General features: G+C 43.4%; 1 protein-coding gene across 7 annotated transcripts in view; it reads left to right on the top strand.

Moving 5' to 3' along the window:
* The first annotated feature begins 292 nt into the window (after window positions 1–292).
* Window positions 293–21,718, top strand: part of TRAK1 (trafficking kinesin protein 1) — a 139,529-nt gene continuing 118,103 nt past the window's right edge. For 2 of the 7 annotated variants that reach the window (XM_074859148.1, XM_074859139.1), the window contains exon 1: window positions 293–1,701. In XM_074859148.1, coding sequence (XP_074715249.1) covers window positions 1,034–1,701 — 668 coding nt within the window. In that variant the 5' untranslated portion in view covers window positions 293–1,033. Of the gene's footprint in view, window positions 1,702–2,037; window positions 2,425–21,718 lie in introns of those variants that run through there. The other 5 variants (XM_074859183.1, XM_074859194.1, XM_074859157.1 and 2 more) reach the window with 5 other exon arrangements.

Below are 21,718 nucleotides of genomic sequence, written 5' to 3'. Positions count from 1 at the left end.
CAACCCTTTTAAAGATACCTAGGGGTTAGACTTCCTGGCAGTAACATGAAGTTTCTATTTTAGGGAGGAGTTAGATGAAACTACAGCGATGATTTAAGAGTGTGGTGTTACCAAAGGGATGATCCCGTTCCTCCCAGACAGATGTTTTCAACTCTGCCTTTGTGCTCACTCCTGACACTTTTATGACCTTAGGGTAAATCTATTCAGTTCACTAACCTGGCAGAAAACTGACAAGGAAAAAAATATAATTAGTTCTGTGTCAGGTCAGTAAACCGAGTCACTCGCTGAGGAATCCTAAAGCCGCAGAGCCGTGCAGGAGTCCAGGCAGGAGTGGCTGGCTCCTCCGTAGAAGTGGGGAGAGCACCCTGCTCCTGTTGGCAGCAGCAAGCTCTTAGGTCGACTCACACGCCCCATCTAACTGCACTTCCTTACTCACTTCCAGGGGGTTTGCTCTGCAGACACGCCTATCGGCAGGCGCCTGAGAATCCTCTGTTGTCCCTGTGACATTTCTCCTCTCTTTTCTGTCACCCAAGCGCATCCCCATCTGGGATTCTCTTTGTTTGCATCTGTGAAGGGTTGGATCGTTTCTCTTTACGGGTTATTCAGGGTCAAACCCTGAATCCATTTACACTCGCTGGAGGTTAACACACAGCCCAGGCTTCCGGAATCCTGTCACCAGCACGACTGCAGCTTTTTTGTCTTCCCAGCTGTAACGTTGGACACAATCCTGTACTTCCCTTGCCGGTAAACAGAACCAACCAAACCCTCCTCAACAAACAGTTCTGTGAGTTTCAGAAATAAGACGTAATTTCCTCTAGTTTTGTTTTTTTGGGGTTGTTTGTTAATGATTAGATTTATTAAGAACCCAGATTGAAGCTTTTCTCTGTAGGTGGGACATTAACAACAAACCTTTTCTTTGGGGATTTTCTGGTGTCTAATACATCTTGCACTCATACTGCAACTTTCCAGGAGGGCACAGGCAAGGCTCCTCTCCTTCGTTCCTCTAGCAAACTCGAAGAAACACGTATTTTGAATGTCAAACTTTCACCACGACCCTCTCTCCTACTCCCGTGTCGGTCGTTCTGTCCACCAGCGTCCCTGCAGCCCGGCTGGGTTCTTGGCCAGGGTTTTGTTCAAGCCTTTTTGCCCAGCCCAGGCAGGCAGCGCTCTCGCATCCACCGTGACAAGTCCAGGACCAGGTCGCCGCGGTAGTCAGCCGGCCCTGCCAGCCCAGGTCACTCACAAGCGAGACGGCCAAGGTGGCCGTAAGAAATCTCAAGACTTGTCAAAACCGCAGCCCCCTTCGCTGGCACACGGCGGGCAGCCGAGCGGCTCTGCGCCGCGCCAGCCCCCCGCCCCGAGAGCGGGAAGCCGCGGTGGGCCGGGGGAGGCCGGGCCGGGCGGACCGGCCCCTGCCTCCCGCCGAGGCCCTCCCCGCACCGCGGCGGGTGCCTCTGCTCCTCCCCAGCCGGCGCCGGTCGCTTCCCCTGGCCGCTCCCGCCCCAGCTACACCGTCCCCGAGCCGCGGAGCCGCCCGCTCACGTCCTGGGGGAGGCGGCCGTGCCGGGGCGGCGGGAGCCCCGGAGCGGCGCCGGCCCGGCCCCCCGCGCCCCGGCTGCTCTGCGGAGCGGGCCCCGCGCAGCCACAGCGCCGAGGGCCGGGGAACGTTTGGCCGTGGGCGGCCCGGCCGAAGCAGCAGCGGTGAGTTACTTCTAAGGCGGGCGGTCCGCCACCTCCCGGGAGCGGGGCGAGCGGTGGGGGGCAGAGCTGCCCGCGTCCGCCTTCGGGCTGCTCCGCGCAGCGACGAACGCCTCCCGCTGCGGAGACATCCCCCCGCCTCGCCCCGGCGCAGGGCAGCTCGTTCTGCCGGCCCGGGCCGCGGCAGGGGGCCGGTTGCCGGGCGACGGGCGGCCCCTCCTCCGCGGCAGGGCCGGGCCATGAGGTAATGGCCGCCGGGGGGCCGGCGGCGAGCACCGAGGCGGCGGCATCCCCCTTCCTGCCGCAGCCCCCTCGGTGTCCGCGCCGCCCCGCCTCCCGAGGAGGCCGCGCGGCGCGGGGGAAGGAGAGCGGAGGAGCCCCGCGGCCAGAAGCCGCCCCACGTGCGCTGCCCCCAGCGGGAGGGGTTTGCAGCGGGCACCGCTTGCGAGCGGGGAGCCGAAGCGGCGGCGGCCCGCGCGCGGCGACCGGGGAGGAGGGCACATGAGGCGCTGGCGGGAGGCGGGAGAAGCGGCGGCGGCAGCCAGGCGGCCGCAGCAGCAGCAGCAGCTCCCGCGCTCTGCCCGCCGCGGCCTCCCGGCGGCGCGGGCCGCGGGCGAGCCGTGAGGGGAGAAGCAGCCCGGAGGTGGCCGCCGCCGGCAGCGAGGCTCCCCCGGCCCGCGGGGGCGCCGCCGCCCGCGCCCCTGCGCCTGGGGGGCCCGGAGCGGGGTGAGTGCGCGGCAGGGCGGGAGGGCAGAGGTGCCGCCGCCGCTTGGCGCGTAACGGTTCGGCGGGGGGTGGTGGTGGTGTTATAGCGCTGCGGGGCTGCCGGTGTCCCCGCTCGCCGCGTCTCCTCAGGTGAGCGGGGGGGGGGGAGAGTCTGGGCTCCGCGCCGTGGCGGCCGCGGCCTGCTGCCCCCGCCGGGGAGCCGGAGGGGTGGCTGAGCGCCGTGCGGCGGCGGCTCCTCCTTCGGGGCCCCCGCAGCCCTGTGGCCACCGGGCGACCTTGGGAGCAGGCGGGCGGAGCGCCGCGTCTTTGGTGCCTGTGCTCTTTTGTCCCTTCCGCCCCCTTAAAGGAAAGAGGCTCTTGGGTTCATTGTTTGCCGAAGGTCAAGAATCGCTTGCAAAATTTGGCCTGTGAATTATTTACAGGTAGGCTGCTGCCGCCGTCAGTTAGAAGGACCCCCGCTTATAGAGGTACCTTTGGTAGCCGGTGGGGAGGAACATACAAATACGAACTTGGTTTCTTTAGCGTCAGGGATTCTGGATACCTCTATTTAAAAAGACCAAAATATTCCATTATGGTTTTTATCAAGTTTGAGATCTTAGTGTCTGCGTTGGTTTGCTGCTGACGATTTTGAACTTTATGTTTAGATGAGCTTATTTTCAGGTAAGATTAGGGAAGAGTGGGGAATGTCCAAAACATGGAACATCTGTAAAGAGTGGGAGCCCAGGCTTGTTCTCCCGTGCTCAGACTTTGAGAGAAGTATCCCACGTGGACGCTTTCCTCTGTCTTGTAATCTGTAACCTTATTTGAACCTTTCAATCCACTGAGATTAAATCGTGGGTGTAATGGTTTTTGCAATCAGGAAAGCAACAGCAAAAAACCAAGCTAAACCAAAAACCAAAACAAACAACAGTTAGAGTGACCAGTTTGCCGTATGTGCATGTTTCACTGCTGTGTGTTACACAGTTTCATGTGCTGTAAGTAACGCTCTGGCTTTGGACCGTACTGGAACTGAACTGTGTTTAAATGTGGTTGTACCTAGCAGGGCTCTTCCGGAGTTTCTGTAAGAAGCCTGGAGGAAGGAGCGTTGTCCCCCAGCCCAGGAACCATATTCACAAAGCTGTGCCTTCTCTGAGGCACTGTAGTCTGGTTTAATTGAGCCAGAACAACCTGTGATGACAACAGATAAGAAAATAAGCCATGATTACACGTATTACTTCTCTGTTTTTTAATGGGCATCGTTATAAGGGAGGAAAAACAGAACGGTAAACATCCTCATGGAAGGCAAGAGTTTTAAACTTTTTCTGTGAGCTAGTGAGTTGAGGCGAAGACCAGACGGCTGTATGTGTGGATAGAATTTAAATTTCTGTTGAAGTAAAACAAAAGTTTCTGTCAGTTGCATGAATGAACTCCCGCTTGCCAGTGGATTTAACTGCATGGTGGATGACAGTGGTGGAAATAAGTAGAGTTTCTCTGGATGTAGTACAAAAAAACCCTTAACAAAAATCTTGTAGTTCATAACTGAGCTTGGTGCCTGTTCTGGAGCACTGAGTAGCACACCAGTATGCTGAGGAAGCATTAATGTGATTAGGCACATACATTTCTATATGTAGTGTTCCATGTTTGATATGCATGTGTGTAACATCTCACTGAAATATGAAGTTGCTTCTGCAGCCTCTGAGCATCTGACTAGTTTAATCCAGAGTCCTGACTAATGAAGCAGTACCAGCACGAGATCTGCAAGTTTTGCCCTTTATATTAACGGATGTTAACTTGGCACTCCATCAGTTTGTGGAATGCAGGTGAGAGTTGGTGGGAGTAAGTGAACCTGGATGTACCAGAGAGCAAGATGAGATTGAAAAGATTTGCCTGGAACTGTTTGGAGCTCCTGTTGCTCCTCCCTGCTGCAGCTCACACCTGAGCTCCTTGCTGCTTCACACGTTCTGTCTTCTGTAACAGATTACCAGCTGCTTTTGTAGAAGTAATTTGATCCTAACCTTTCCATGTCCTCTGAGGATTTTCTTTTGAGTTTAGAAATATTCTGGCCAATCTACTTTGGGATAGAAGAATGAGATTAGTGTCGTAGAAATCAGTGCAGGTTAAATGTTTTTGTTTGAAATGTGCACTTGGTCAATACTATTGTTTCTTAGTCTTGTCACCGTATAATGCTGAAAAGGAGAAATGGTGAAACTTCCCACTGTATCTGCTATGATGGGTGATAAGCTGAATACAAGATACTTTTTTTTTTTCTAATAACTCAGCAGAATGCATTCTCAGAATGAGTGCTATTGAGGCAGCATCTGCAATATCGAAAGGCAAGAAGTTTAAAAACAAACCTTTCACCATTTCTAAAAGCTGTACGTGTTTTTTTTCTTAACAATTTCCAATGTTACTTAAAATTCCTTGGGGAGGGGAGATAAGGGGGAAGGCAGTGCATGAGTTACGTTTGTTTGAAATCTATTTCTTTCCGAAGTCTTTAAAATAATTTTCTTCGATTCCCAGATTTGGTGTGCTTTAGTGCTCCCTCTGCTAGGATCAGAAGTAGCATTTGTGGGACATCATTTGTTTTGTGTTGTCTGGGTGTTGTACGTTGTGCGTGATACTCAAGTCAAGGTTGGTGGAGTGTTTCTTGTTAGTTTGCAGAGAGTGGTGTGTTCTTTGTTTCAAGTTTTGAAGTGATGACTATTCTGTTTCCAAAAGGAGGTGCCGCTTCTAATAAGTCTCCAATATTAGGCCAGTTACTTCATCAGTGCAACTTTTTGAATAACCTCGTTTTAACTCTCACAAAACTGTCACTTCATTCCATGCGCTGCTTATTTCACAGTACTTGTATATTAATGCAAGAACAGACAGACCAGTATGATATGAGAAGTCCTGATAACTACAATATGGAGTGAGGAGCTGTGTTTTAGCCTGTTGGTCAGAGAGCTATTGTTGATAGGTAGACTGTTATAACGGGTTCTGTTTTCCTTTTGTGAACTATTCATTTTCTCCACATGTACATGGCAGTTTTGCCTCCATAGGAAGCTTAGTGATGCCACCAAGACCAAGATTAAAGAATAAATACATTTAAATTACATGTGAAATGACCAAAGGCATACTGGCATTTTCCTGTATGGTGGTCAAATTGTTCCTTGTTTCTGCTGTCAGTGAGATTGTCACTCGTGTGTTGCATAAGGGCTATTAAAAGGAATAGATTCCAGTAGCGACTGCGCACCAAGTGGCTTTCAGAGTAATCATAAAAACATAGTAAGTAGGAGAAATGCTTTCTAGTCACTAAATGACAGCTATTACATGTCAGTTGTAGGCAGCTCACTTAACATACGAAGCTTTGTAATGCTGGAACTGTCAAACTGGTTTGTGATCCACAATGCCTGTGCTCTGAAGGTATGTTTCTGAGTCACATTTCTATCATTAAAACTCCATGAGCAATGCCATTGCCTCCTTGGAATGCTGCACTTGTGTGGAGGGCTTGGTTTTGTGGATTCAGTTGTGGGATCACTGCTACTGGGAAAGATAAAAATCTTGAGAATTAACTTCCTGTGTAGGTTTTCCAAGATACCAGTTGGTGTCTGATTCAGAGCCTTCCTGCTTACTCTGTAGTTTGACTGAGATAGTTCTGTGAGTTTACAGTCTTATTTTACTTGGTAGTGAATAATGTGGTGTCTCCTAAATACATTTCAGGAGTTCACCGCTAATATTCTTGGTCTAAAACTGTCCTTTATTTAAACTTTGATTCATCAATAATTCTCTTTTTATTGGAACCTATTGATTACAGTGCAAAAAGTCATCCTCCTTATGGTTGCCCAGTTAAGAGGCTTATTGATAGCACAAGTAGATTAGCTCAGAGATAATTCTTAGATTCAATTATGTTGGCAGATTTGCTTTAGTTAAATCTGTTAGTGACTGTACTGGAGTCAATTCTTTGCCTTATCTTATGTCTTCTCTGGACAGGACTGTTTCACCTTGCAGTCCATTAGATGCTGTAAACCCAAATGATGCTGCTACTCTTTAACTGTTGTATTTCCTTGTGTGCGCGGTTTTTTTGGTTGTGGGTGGGTTGTGGTTTTTTTTTTTTTTTTAAGTATTCAAATGGATTAACATATATTAGAGCCCAGTTGTTTTTGCTTGCGTTTATAGCAGAAGTTTGGAACACTGTAGCTGTCAGTAATAGAAAGAAGGAAGGAAATGTGAGAAGAACTTGGTTTAAAAGCTCTTGCAAAGTTTCATTATTGGCTTTTGCAATAAGACCATGTTGCTGCCCAGCAAAGCAAATTTTCTCCTGGCTGTGGATTCACTTTTCTGTACACTTCCATATTGTGGTGCTGGAAATCTATTCCGTGACTTAGCCGAGAACTGGTTTTAAGGTTAATTTTCAATCACTGTTCATCCTCTGGGCAGATGAGCAGCTGTTAACAGTGAGGCAAAGGAAGCAGTAGGAGTCAGTGGCTGAGGCTTTGGTGTCAGGAGGGAAAGTCTTCAGTGAGCATAAGCTGATTTAGAAACTGCCACGCTCTAAGCTCTGATATAACCAATGCCAGTTGTGTGTTGGTAGGTGAGATGCTAATGCTGAGGCTTACAATAACCTGCTACATATCTGTGTTATCACGGAATATTCTTGACTCCCAGCACCTGTACGAACAGAAGAGAGAAATACTGAGTAGTTGATGTTCTTAGGCTATACACAGACATTATCCTTTATGATACAGAATGAGAATATACTTAAGAATAAATTTGAATACTTTAATTTTGCTAACTTCTGATTCACTCTGCATTTCTGGTGTTCTTTCCTGAGCAAGATGACCACAAATTATAGTCTCTGTTGTGAATAATGCAGTCCTCAAAACTTAATGGGAAAACCAGTATGATTTTAGATAAAGTAATAGGAACTAACCTTAGAAAAAAACTGAACTTGTCTTCCTTCTGCCTTCTTCACTTACTTGTTCTTAGCAGACTTCTTTGGAAAGGCTTTCCTTTTTTAAAACTCATACAAAATCAGCAGAAGTTTTTTTCCTTAGGTTTTATAACATCAGCAGGTAGATGTTTTTCTTCATAGACCATAAGACCAGAAGGAGAAACTGGGTGATCTAGTTTGATTATTGAAACTATGAGCTTATGGCTCCATCCTGAAGTGTTGGTCTGAGCTAAGACTTCTATATCTGTTTGTAATTACTGGGGAAAAAATAGACAGGTATTTTTCATTAAATGTTGCTTTCTTAGTGAAGAAGCCATCTGAAAATTGCTCATGGTTTGTGTTTGTTTTATTTAAAATTTCTTTTATAGGATGTGTTCTGAAGGGTTTGGAAAGTAGAAGCAAGAGGTTTTAAGACAGTCACTTTTTTCCCCCCCCTACTGCTTTTAATTTGTGAATCTCTGGTACTTTGCAGGAGGTCTGCAAATACCTTTAAGTCTTAACATGTAGTAAAGCATATAAAAGTTATTTCCTTGGTTTCTTTTTGCAGACCCTTTAAGGAAATCAGTGAACACCAGGATGAAAATGACTGGTGTAGAGAGAAATTGCAAAGAAGAGAAATACAAAGTGATTAAGAGTTTGTATTTCTGGGATTTTGCGGGCAATGTGTTATAAAAGAACAAGATCGACTTCATGGTCCTACGTGAAGATAGGAGCTCTGTGGAAAGTGTGCCACTTTGTGTTTGGTGGATCGCAGCATGGTTGAGGTTGGAACGGATTTCTGGAGGTCATCTGCTCCAACCCCCCTGCTCAAGCAGGGCGACCTACTGCTGATTGTCCAGGTCCATGTCCAGACAGCTCCTGTATATCTCCAAGGATGGAGACTCCACCACCTCCCTGGGCAACCTGCGTCAGTGCTCAGTCACCCTCATGGTGAAAAAGTGTTTCCTGATGTTCAGGGGGAACCTCCTGTGTTTCAGTTGGTGGCCATCGCCTCTGGTCCTGTCACTGGGCACCACTGGAAAGCGCCTGGCTCTGTCTTCTTTGCACCCTCCCTTCAGGTATTTATATATATTGATATGATACCCCCTGAGCCTTCTCTTCTCCTGGCTGAACAGTCCCAGCTCTCATCCTCTCCTCACAGGAGGGATGCTCTGGTCTCCTTTCTTTTTGTTATTGTCCTTTCACTGTACTCTCTCCAGTATGTCCATGTCTCTCTTACAGTGGACAGCCGAGAACTGGACACAGGTGTGGCCTCACTATGCTGAGTAGAGGGACAGGATCGCCTCTCTCATCTAGTTTCCCACCTGTCTTACAGCTGCTAAAGGAAAAACATAAGCATGTCACCACCCCGCTTCGCTATGTAATAGTTACAGTGCTTCAAACAAAACATGGAAAAAACTGCTTATCATTAGTTTTCAGAGAAGTTTAAAATAATGCTGAGTTAACTTGTCCCATCTTTTAATAGAAACCAAAGGTTAGGAAAATGTTCATACAGTGGAAACATTTATAGCCTAGAGGAGAAGAACGAAAACTGTGGATACATTGAAATAGTTATGTGCACTTCTGAGGAGATTAGTTGATTACTGTAAATTGGAGCCAGTCAGTGCACTTCTGTATTGTATGTTCACATAAATTCTCCTTTTTAAAGGCAGGTGCTGGTAATGTCATATTGGACTTTAATTTCATGCAAGTCAGGACTGCACGAATTATGGTCATAATTTGGTGTCCTAGAGAATACTGAAGTGCAGTTTTGTTTGAAGAGAGGGGTATTTTAAAAAAAAATTACATCAATGTCTGCTGCTTGTGGGAAATACAGACTTTTACATTTACTGTCCTCTTTAAAGTATGCAGAAGTGGAGCTTGTATTACTAACAGCATTGCCTGTCCCAGGAAGCCTAGTTTCATCATCAGATGCTGCACATTTGCATGCTTCACGAGGGGACACTGTCCACTCCACCACAGTAAGCAGAAACCCTGTAGTTCAGATCCATGCAAACCTATTGCCCCAGTGGTACCTGTAAAATGAGCAGAACTGGAAGACATTGGAGCAATGTCAAGGTCCGTAGACTGTCCTTTTAACCTGTCTTGAATGGAATTTCTTTCTCTGCAGCTGTGACTGATCCTACTAGCTGTATTTCTGAGGATTTATACGCTGTTGATGTAAAGTGATGAGGAGGAAATCAATCTTTCTGGTAGTACGGTTTCGTATTACAGATCTCCTGTAGTCACAAGTTGCACTGCTTTCAGAAAGGAGTGGTAGACTTCTGCTTTGTGTGGTAATACTACAGTAATGATCACTTCCAGGAATTTATGGAGGGGGTGGAGATCAGTGTCTACCAAAACCGTTACCTTCTTAGAGGCTTTGGTCCTGTAAGGAGTTCTGCAAACCTGCACGTGTGAAGGTCATAGCAAGATCAGTCCTTTATGGCTGTATTTCCTGAGGGTTATGTAATCTTGTCAGGTGGTAGATAAGCATGTTATGGTTTGACCCAGTGACTCGTGCCTGACTCAGGAGCCACAAATTTCCAATATAAAGCAGTATGAACTGAAAGTGCTTTTTCTAATTGTCTGAAATGTTTGTGACCTTTGACTACTTTTTATTTGTTCCCTAGAATTTTACTCCATAATGGCTTTCTCAAAAACCTTATTTTGCAAGACATCCAAAGCTGCTAGAATGAAAAGACTGAGAAAGGTTAGGTACCACGCTTATCTGGCAGAATACAATCTTGTCCCAAAGTCCAAAGTGGTCTCTACTGTCACGCTGTCATTTTTCTGTGGAGAACATAGAGTTGTCCATGACGTTCACGTGTATTGCTTTTATCTACTAAATGAGATTTCATTTAGGAACTGCAGTACCTCAGGGGAATGCAACTCTTAAATACTTTGCCCTTTTACATTGCAAAAGCTACAAAACATTCAACATAAACCTCTAATGAACAGAGTTTGTTCAAGCATTCATGAGTCACAGTCTTCTCTTACGTTGCAAAGGATGAAGAGGGTCAGCAAGATCAAAACATTTGACTGAGGTAACTCGGGAATTGGTGCTGTTACTAGAATTAAATCCAGTTCTTGTGAATCTCTGTTATAAGCCTGTCAGTCTCTTAGGATCTCTTAGGATCCCAGGCATGCTCTGTGGTATTAGCTGTTTAGGACCTGACAAGGTAGAGTGTCTGACACAGGCAGACTCCTCAGTAGACACGAGTGCTACACTTGCACTTTTTTATTTACAGTACTGAGGTTGATAGTATACATTACTAATTCTCTCCAGGTGGGCCAGAAGACTCCTTTCTCTGAAGAGTATATGACTTGCTCAATTTGAGTGCATTTTACAGAAGTTTTAAATACATGTCTGTCAGAGGTTGTTCAGGATAAGATGGTGCTACTGTTACAATAGTGATTTTAGTGAAATTTCTGTGTTCTTTTTGCCTTCAGTAAAACTGATGGACTATTAAGCTAACCGTGGGGTATTGTTTTGAAAAAGATCAGTGTTCAAAATGGGAGTCTGACATGGGAACACAACATGTTCAAGACAGCACCATCTCACTTTGCTCACTGGTGACTGTTCTAGGTAAGTCAGTCTCAGAGCTTCTTGAGCCTGACTTACTAACCTTCCCCCTCCAAGAGTAAACACTGCACCCATTTTGTACTATTTATAAATTTTCAGAGGATACCTGCTGTATGTTGACATAAAGGAAGAAAAATGTAAAGTTTTGTTATTAATGTCTCTCTGTACTGTTATACTGCATAGGAGGAAAGAGAGGAGGGAAATAAGATTTTTTACTTGAAATGTTTGGATAGGAATCTTTTTTTGTTTTGTTGATGGGGGTATTGCTGTCTCTTTTTAAAAAAAAATAATTAGGTAACTGCTTTTATGGAATGAGTAATGTATTAAAGCTAAGGGTGTTTGTATGTAAAGGCAAAGATCACAACGAAGTGTAGTTCAAAGTGAATAAACATAGAATTAGCATTTCACGGTAGATACCTAACTCTAATGAGCAGCTTCTGAGCCCTGATGGGGCAGGAAGATTGATGCCAGTGCACTTTGGGTATGGATGCTGAATATATCTCCTAAAAGCAGAGAGTGGATTTCTTAAATGTAGCATTTGTGATTTTATTATGATCTTCTTTAATTTGTTGAGGGACATTTTGTATCTTATTCCTATTCCCAAATTGTTGTTGATGATACCTGATGGCAGGAAATGTATCTTGCTCATAGGACCTTAAATGATATGCACAGGGAAGTTGTGGATGCACTATCATTGGAAACGCTCAGGGCTTTGAGCAACCTGATCTAGTGAAAGATGTCCCTGGCCATTGCAGGGCGTTGGACTAGTTGATCTTTAAAGGTACCCTCCAACCCAAACCATTCTATGATTCTATGAAATGTGGCTGTAAATGTGTTCTTTTGATCCTAAAGTAATATGAATGCACTATTTCGATCTATATGAATATATCCAGTAAGAATTAAGAAATGGAATCAATTTCATGTATTTACTAAAGTAAAACTGCTGATTCCTTAAAAAAATTTTCATGTGACTTGGACAGAAGTTTCAGTTCAGGTGGACAGAACTGCACTTCTAAATGGTTCTTACTGTTCAGCATCATTATTTTTTTCCTTTTAAAAAATCTTGGGATTAAGTCTGACTTTTATTTCTTTCTGCCAACTGACTAAATGGATTATTTCTTGGATTTGTAAATGTAGCACAGCTGCTCTTCCAGCAGGTATGAATTCAACAAGAACAAAAATGCTTCTTGGCCCTTCAGCTGCCATTCAGTTTCTCAGTTTCAGTTTCATATGACTTGAATTAGTCTGGGTAAGTTGAAACTGAAACTTCATCTCTATATCTCCAGAAGAGGCCATTGCTGTTAAGCCTTAGGTTAATGCTTGTGTAGGTTCTGTATATTCTGTCTCTGCGTGTTCACCTAGTGGTTTCTCTCAGTCCTGTGGTGCCATAGGTAAACACACACAGCAGTTAATGGAAATACTGATTTGAGTCCCACCAGGGATTGCTGTTCTCATGGCAGTGAAGCTTGGAAGATAACATTGCAACATCAATATTTGAAAATCCTCAAAGCTGCAGATAAAAGTTGGGAGTCACTGCCTAAAAGCAGGTGACAATGAAAGCCAATAGAGTGCCTTGGTTTAGTGGTTTGACTCTTTAAAAAAAAAAAAAAAAAAAGTGGTTACCTGACAAGCAACTGAAGCTGCAGAAGAGGGCAGTCTACCATCCCCATCCTCACCCCTCCCTCATGCACTACTGCTTGTAAGGCCGTGCCACAGCCCAGCTCAAAGAGTTGATCTAGATGAAAAATACTTCACACACCACCCTCTGTGTGTTCTCCCTGTCCTGCCTCCCCCCATCCCTTGGCTTAGCCTTTCAACCAGGTTGTGTTCCTGATCCCATTGACATGGAGTGGTACAAGCGCCAGTGGCTCTGTGAGGAAAAAAAGGTGATGGGAATATAAGGCTTCAGGCTAAGTGGGTCTGTGCTTTTAGGGCAGCCTACACTAATATCAGGTAGAGATGCTGGGAAGGCGTGTGCCTGAAGGCAGTGCTTTTGCAGCCAGATTAGCCTGGTCTCAGAGTTTGCCATCTCTGGTGGGAATAGTCCTACCCTGGCACCAGCTATGTGTTGTGCTGCTTTTGTTCACCGATCTTTCGCTCTGTTACCCAATGGGGAAATAAGTCAGGGAGGCAAATTGGAAAAACATGTTTTGAAAAATTGGTTTTATTTCTTGGATTTTTAGTTTTTTGCCAGTTTGTGTTTCTCAGGGAGTTAGATGAATGCTGGAGATGGCACAATGGCAAGGCAGGAGTGTGCAGGCGGGGCCAATTAGTGTTCAGTTTGCTTTAGGTGAGTAACACCACACCTTGTATTTAACGTGTCTGCATTAAGTTATGTAGTGCTCTCTAAAAACGAGAGTTAATGTTATCAAACTTGTATCATTTGCTAGTTGTGTGGGAGTTTTTCTGGTTTGCTTATTTGTTTTTTTTCCCTAATAAAAGCAGTAAACATAATTTTAGTAATCTTGGTTTGCAGAACTGCGTGGGGAAGATTGAATATCCTGTCCTATTTCTGTTATCTGAGATGGTAAATTAGCACCAATTACTTTGTCAAGTAGGCTGAGAGGAAATTCCTAAAAGCACCTGACAGCAAGCCTATTGTTTTGATCCTATGACCAGCAAGGATAACTTGAAGATAAATACATGATATAATATTGTAGCAGGAGAAATGAGTAAGAGGAAATAGGAGGGGCTACAGAGTCAGGAAAATGGTCAGCTTATAACAGGACTTGTTATAGCAGATGTAATACCGTGTTCTCTTTGTCCTCAGACCTTTCTCTGGAAAAGATAAGATAAGCAAGCAGTATTGTGGGCAATAAAAGATTTTTTTTTTTTTTTTTTTTTGATTTGGTGAACTCTTAGACTGAACAGCTATACTTCAATCTAACTCCAGAGATCAGGAAGGCGTGAAATTACAGGGCTTTGGCCTGTTCTGGCTCTGAGGTGAATCCTACAACAGGTAATTATTTTCTCTTCTGAACAGGAATTGGTGGTTCCTGATTGCCTTGATTTCTGACTGGAAACTGTTGTTTGTTTTGTGATAGAAAACTTACAATACAGTTGTGTGGCAACTTGGAATTGAGTATAGGTGAAACTAAGGAATAGACTTTGTGAGGGACTGTTTTGATCACTGCCTTGTTCAGTGGTATTGTCAGTTACCACTGGAGAAGTGAAAGGATTTTGAACTCCTGGAATCTCAGAATATTGAGGCACTGGATGTTCTTAAAGGGCACTAAAGACATTTGCAAGCATCTTTTATGAATTCTGACACTGGATAATCTTCTCTACGTTTTCTTCCTGCTTTTGTGGTTGTGTGGGGGTTTTTTTGTTGCCATACTGTTTCTCTGGCTTTGTTTTGTATGTCAGGTTTTACATTACTTCTCAGTTAAGAGCTCAAAGAGAAATTGGCAATCTCTTTTTCTTTACAGGGAGTCAGTTAATGGTTTGTAAAGTTCTTGGTAGCAACTAGTTACACAGAGGCATTTAAAAGAGAAATTAACAAGCAAGGTTAAATGGAACTGATAAAATGCAAGTGAAGGTCTTATTTATGATTTAGCTCTTAAAAAATAACCACCAAAATTGAAATAATTCTTTCATAAATTTATTTTCTAAATATCTTTTCACAAAAGATACCAAGAAGTTGTTGTCTAGGAGGACCTACAGAGTATGCCAGATTTTTATAATAAATCCCGGAGATGACTGTGGTGGCCAGTAGAATTTATGATACCTAACTGTATTCCATGTCTAACAAAAGCTCCTTAAAGTGCCTGTTAAAACTGATCTTAAAAAAAGGCATTTCTGAACAAGTAGACTCACTAACCTCTTGGAAAATAGATTTTAATAGGAATTGCAGATGTAAATGCCTATCAATTATGAAAAGCAGAATATGGCCCTGTAACTCGGGAACAGTTCCTTGAGTAAAGTCCAGATCGTGAGGTGGTGGATTACTGATTTTAAAAGGGTTTGGTTCGTTGGTTGGTTGGGTTTTTTTGTCTTGACAGTTATCTTTGCTCTTCTGGTAAGTAATTACAGGAGCCAACAAAATGAGCTTCAACATAGTTTACGATTTACACTCTTGAACAGCAAAACCGGATTTGAGTCACAATGGTTAAACAGGTTGTTACTTGTTGCTTTTTGTGTGAAGATCACTCACCCTTAATGTGCCTGAAGTGAAAAAGGTGGAGAAGAAATAATGTAGTCATTGGGTGGGTGAGTGTGTTTTGGGGGAGGGGAGGGAGGGGGAGTAGAATTTGGAAGGATCCATTACATTACAAGACATGACGTTTGGTCCAAAATGGCTATTATTTTGTCTTGGGAGCCTGTATTGACCTCTGGGCTTCTCTGCTTTTTAATTTACAAAAAAAAAAAAAAAAGCCTAAATTAGTATTGTTGGATACAGTAGTGCACATGACTGAATATAGTTAGTATATACAGTCCCTCAGCTGTGGAGGTAGAAGAGTGTGAAATCCTTGACACCTCCAGTTTGTCTCTGAATTACAATCTCTTCGATCTTGCATGCTGCAATATATGGACCATGTCAAAATGTCAGCAGCTGCTTCCACAGTTGCAGTGCTGACAATCTGACCTTCAGGTTAAGAGATCTCCGCTGATGTGAGCTCTGCCCAGTGTATGTTTGTTTTACTCTGGATGGAGCTTTTGTAGTTGCATACTTCTAAATGACCACAAAACAAATGAAAGCATGAAACAATTGTCTTCTGCACTTGCAAATGACTCTTGTAGTACTTATGCACCAATGCTTCCATTTTTTCATTGTGGCCCGGGGTATAATACTTTGTGATACAGTATGTGTGCAGCTTAAGTGAGAAGGCAGGAAAGGACCAAATGTATTTCTTGGCAACACTGACACTATTTTTGGACCAATTTCCATTTGCACCTAGAAGAGTGGGTTTGCAGATGGGGTAGTTTGCTTGGGAGATGGTGTAAACAGGAGGACGGAGTTAGTCTGTTAACCTCTCTCAGCTCAGTGCTGGTAAATGCAAGTTAGCACAGTGATGCTGTCTTGGGTATTTTGTCCACGTTTTGCCTCTTGTCTGCAAAGGATGCCCAACTCAAAAATCAGTACAGAGCTGCAGTAATAACAGCGTGCTGTCCACTTCTGTTAACTCTTGCTTAGATGTTTATTCAAGATGGGGATATCAACTGGCACAAGATGCAGACATAGTGAAATAGCTGATTATTCTGGGGTGTGTGCTTCTAGGGTTTGTTACCCTTTGAGCTAAGTTTAACCAAGTGACTTTCACTGGAGCCTATCACCTCTTTATATAAAAAGTGCTCAGCTGATGTGAATCGAACTGTAACTCTGAATATTAAGGCTGTGTAAGGTAGGGGACTGTCTTGTTAACCAAGCTTAATTGCGGTTTGGAAGGTCTCTAGGCTACTCTATAGCTGCATATGTCTGTGATCTGATAATTATTTATGAGCTTTGTGATTAGTTTATAATGTTAAAACAGCTCCCCCGTCCACCCCCAATCTTCCACAGACTGTGTTGCAGCAATAGTGTCAAGAGACATATTTCCAGAAAGATGGGAATCGGGCCAAGCAGGAATTATTACAGGTTGTGGTAACTGTGTCTATCAATGATTGTACTTTGCAGTTACACAATGTTTGCATTGTGTCTGTCTCTGACGTAATCATTTGTTTTACAGCTCAACCTGTAGCTTCTTGAGTAGCAAAACACAAGTTCTATCAGGACAAGTGCTCAATAAGGCACATGTTGAAATAGGAAGGGAAGACTGTTTTCTGGATAAATTGCAAATCACTGAGAGGAAGAACATAGCGTGTAGATGGGCTAGAAAGCATGCAGGTTAAGATTCCTGGCCTTCTCCTGATCACTAGTTTAATCTTGTAAGTAGATTAAGGCTGAGCACTTGTAAATTGTGTGCAGATAATGTTCTATTGAACAAAATAGTGCAACTGCAGTGTAGATGGCTAGGGTCTGTGTCTTTGAAGTGTGGAAGTACTAACCCACTTAGAAAGACTCCTTGTCTACCTGCTTTCTGTCACGTGGGACTTGGAGCTACAGCATGTAGTACCAGACAGAAAGGGAAAAGGAGTTTGGGCCTCTAGCAAATGAGGAAACAAAATCTGGAGACAGCAGTAGTTACGTGCCCACTCCGAGCCATCCGTTGTGAGCTAATTTATGGAGGTGAACTTTGTTAGTTCTACAAATTGTTTGTGCCTCTGAGAGATTATGCTTGTTTCATGAACAGCAGTCTTTTCTGCTAAGTTGAAGGGCATCATGTGTCTTATTTGTAGTTACTGTATCTGTTACACAAGCAACAGCACAGCAACAGAAGACTTCTTTAATGTGTCTGATGTCAAATTTATTTTTAAAAAGCCATGTAATTCATTATTGGTGCCAGCCCAGATCTTTGCCGCAGTCAACACTTGTGACACAGCTGTTGCTGCCATTGCATAGTTAGCTCTCCAGTTGCAATTTAAGGTGGGAATGAAGTGGGTTTGCCATATTTGCAGTCAGAAATCTACAGCATGGCCACATACATACAGCCTTCTGTATGTAGGCAGTTGTGTTGTACCATTTTTGGTATTAAGAATTTATGATCAAACAGATGTTTGAGGGTGCATCTTTTCTTTCTATAGATACTTTCCTACTGCAGGTTTTTGATTCTCCTTTGACCTTGTTCTTGCTGATGTTTAGATTTTGGTTGGAAAGGTGGGACAGTTTGCCTAGTTTCTTAAAATGTACTTTTTGCATAGTGAAGTCAGAACTAAGACCGTGTGTGTAGTTTAATGGCCTAATTGTGAGACTCGAGGTAAAAATGCTACCTAAAATGTATCTTGATCTCATAGCTCTGAGAGAAGTTACGGATCAGATCGAGGGCTAGCAGAGGAGTAAGGCATATAACTGATGCATGACTATGTTTGTCACAGCCAAATTGATCACTGTAACTGGGCTGATCTCCTGTATTAGCCTTTCTCAGACTTCAGTGCTTTTATATAAAACTAAAAAGTAACTTGTTCTGTATTTTCTCTTCTTTTTCCCTTTGTTATTCAGTGATGTGGTGCAAATGAAGAAAGATTATGTGCTCTTCTTTTAAAGTGGGCCAACATTGTTGGACAACGTGGGAATTTACAAAGTGTTGCCTTTATCTGCTTTTGGGTTTTTGTACCCTCTCTCCCTCATGGGAAATGAAAACATTCTTTGATGAGGCTGTTAGTGTCACATATTGGTGTTTCATAGTAGACTGATTAAATGGGTTGTTCGTGGAATTTGGAGCTCAGTATTCAGTCTGTTGTTACTGTGGATACAGTAATTTGCTAAAGTAGCTACCCCTTCGTGCTTTGCCAGTGACTAAACTTGGCTGTGAAATGCTTGCATCTCCTGTCTGTGCTAGAGACAGTCAGTTATTGGGTCAGGTCTAGCCCTTCATGAGTGCATCTGTGCGCATTGTATTAAATAATAAACTGAACTCATACGTGTTGACTGCTGGAGGCTACCTACGTTTTTGTGTAGATGAAAGAGTAAAGAGAACGGAGGGTGGACTGAAGTGTAATGAAAGTCTTGGGCACCTCCCCCCCCCCCCGCCTTGCTTTCTTTGTTCCCACCTTCACAGAATCCATGGTACTGTTTTGCTAGTCACATCCTTTGGGCATGGGAAATCGCAAACATTTCTCTAAAACGTCTGTGTAACAAAAAGCTGGTAATGCCCACTGCTGACTCTGTGTGAGCTAAAACATAGTTCCATTTCCTAAGTTCCTTGTTCTTCTGCCTTGTTTTTTTTTTTTTTTTCTCTTTGAAATAAAGGTTTTTTCCTTTATAAATCAGCTTTTGAACATGTTTAGAAGAAAGCAGGTAGAAACATTTATTTGTGCATAAACTAAATGGACAGGAATGGAAGATAGTCCGTGAGTTTACGGGGGGGGGGGGGGGGGGGGGGAGAGAATCCCAACGCCTCTGTAGTACAGTTCAGTGCAGTTAAAGCATTTTATGTTTCTAACCCTGGATCACTGAGACCTGCAGTTATTTTTATGAGTAGCTTCATTTTATGGAATAGGGAGTGCTCAGCTAAACTGAAACGTAATGAAAGAAGCATGGGGAAATCCTATGGAAACAGTGACTGTTGAACTGCTTGAAATGTAAGCATTTCAACTTGCTCCCTTTGTTGATTCTTTAGTGAAATGCAAATCAAGTGAGAATGAATGGATGTGTCCAACCTTTAAGTGTTTCTGTGCTTTTGCCTGGGTTGGGGACCAGTGTCAGGAGTGGTCACATGAGCCTGTGCTGAGATCATTAGACTGGGGACACCAGCTGTGCTATTATTAGGGGTTTTAAAGTCTGTGGCAGATGTTCTTAGGCTCTCTTCCAGCCCCCGCATATGGTGCAGTGGAGTACATGGAATAACAAACTTCTGACAAACTGTTTTTCCATGCAACAAACATTTATTTTTTTTTTTCCTCCCATGCAACTGGACAAGATACTTTATGTTCATAAACTTGCATGTATCAAAAGCCAGTTTGAAGTATTTTAAGCAGAAGAATGAAAAACGTGTTTTGCTTGGAAAGCAGTACTTGGGGGGCCAGCCAGGACCCAAGTCCGTGGGTGCTCATGTTCTGCCATTCATGTATTCGTTTTCTATTTTCTTTGACACTGCTATTTAGACTGGGCCATTGTTGTATTACGTGTTGCGTATGTATATAATGTAAAGCTGTTCCTGTAAAGATTCTGAATGTATGTGATGAGACATAAGATGAGATGTAATACAGAGAAAAGAGGTATTAATAATGCGGTGATTAAAATCTATGAACAGAACTACTGCTTATGATGTTATGGTGATACAGTATATAGCACAGAGAAAAGCATGTTTTTTTCTTTCTTTTTGTTGTAGTAAGAAAAATGTGTGTCTTGTCTTGAATGTGTAGTTTGTGTCCCCTCTGGAAGTCAGTTAACCAGCGTAAATATCCTCAAAATACAAATCACAAGCTGCTTAGTATTCTGTGGACTTCTGTTGTGATCTGTGTTGTACAAAATGCAAAAGGGAGGTATCTACCAGGAAGATGCAAGACTCACTAAATGGCAAACCAAAGGTACATAAGGAGCTGAAGAATGTGAACTATTTATAATAGGTAACAAATATGTCTCTGTATTTCTTGTGTTATGGGTTTTTTAACCATATAAGCATGTTGTTGCTAGGCAGAACAACGAATGTTTAAACAATTCCCTGTGCATCATCTTTTCCTTTCTCTCATTAAAGTGTGTGGTGTTTTTTGAGCTAAACCAGCTGAGATGCTGCACAAGTTGCCCTGTGTTAAGCACAAAGGGAAGAAAATGCAGCACAAGTTTTTATTTTTATATGTCCATCTCTTAGCTTCCTGACTCTAATCAGACAGCTCTCTCATACAGAGCTTTTTAGTATGATTAAAGAGAACAGTACCCAAAATAAATGATTTAACATGCAGTTCTTGTTGGGGGGCTCATGCTTTTACCATGCATTTTGTCAGTGCATGTTCCCTTCTGGATGTTACAGGTAGAGACCATACAATTGATCAGAAAATCTGAATACTCATTCTTTGCATAGTTTTATCTGACACTGAAAAAAACCCGTTGGTGATGTAAAGGTGTTGGTTTTTTTCAAGTCAGCAAACTGTGATTTTAATCAAGTGCTAGGATTCACTTGTAGGTGCATATTTCTGGCAAGAGATATGTCTCTACATCTAGTCTGAATGTGATTCCCTCTTTTGATCTCCCCACCCCCAAACTGTTAACCTTTCTACTTTCTAGTAATGGTGGTGGTTTAAACCATTGGAGACCCAGACAGTTCTTCAGGCTGTTCTCACAACATGGCGTAAAAGAACGAAGTGCCTCCATTTACTGCAGTGCAGAGAGCCGTGGGATGTGACCCCAGAAGTCTTTGGTGGTTCATGTGGGTGGGTGCTGTTTTACAGTTTATATCTAGTCATTTGAGAGTCCTGCTGTATGACTGCACCCAAAGCAAGCTGGTCTGCACTGAACCCTGGGTGTTGGTTACTCAGCTTGAAAGCAATGAGGAATCAATTGCTATTTGAATAAGATTGACAGTCCACAGAGTCACATAGCTCCTAATGAAAAGAACAGTGTCTCCTGTGTTATTGAGATTACAGTGCAGGACCCAGAGAAAATTTAAGAGGATTAGTCATGGTGTGATGCATTAAGCCTGACTGCTTAATCAGAAGGATTTTTTCCTGAAAATTATTTTGTTGGCAAAACTGAGAAAATTGAGATCATGATGAGTTCCAGGGGCTTGTCTGAAGGCTTGGAGCAAGCAAAGTTCTAATGTGCTAACATATGACTGGTTAGAACATGTTTTTCCCAGGTAAGAGATAAACTGTTGTGTCTGCATGATGAGAGGAGACTGTGGTAAATGTGCTTGTGGTATATGCTTGCCTTCATAGGTGGCAGTCCTTCTTTGACTAGAATCCAGTATTTATATAGCTTCTTACAATATCAACAACTTTCTAACTGGAAAATAATTGTATGGATTAGAGTGGTTGAGTCCTGCACTGAGAGTATTAAGCTCCAGTCAGCTCCCCTCCCTGCCAGATTCTGAACTTTAGCAACCTGTCCAATTCTCTGTGCTTGATGTGGGAGGGAGGAGAAGATTTGTTATAAACATGTTTCAGAAATGCATTTTCCCTTTTTGAGGATGGCTAGAGGAAGCAGTTGTGTTCGTTAAACTTACCTTCCAGGATTCTCTGCAACTCCAGTGATGCCATCCGTGATGCTGGTTCACATACCTCTTTCGGCAGAAAACACTTCTATGCAATTGGTTCAAGCTAAACAGTTGCCAGTTACGTTTTAA

This window comes from Strix uralensis, chromosome 1, assembly GCF_047716275.1.
Source record: "Strix uralensis isolate ZFMK-TIS-50842 chromosome 1, bStrUra1, whole genome shotgun sequence".
Lineage (NCBI taxonomy): Eukaryota > Metazoa > Chordata > Aves > Strigiformes > Strigidae > Strix > Strix uralensis.
Note: the sequence above shows the minus strand (reverse complement) of the source record. Positions and strands in the feature narration are given on the sequence as shown.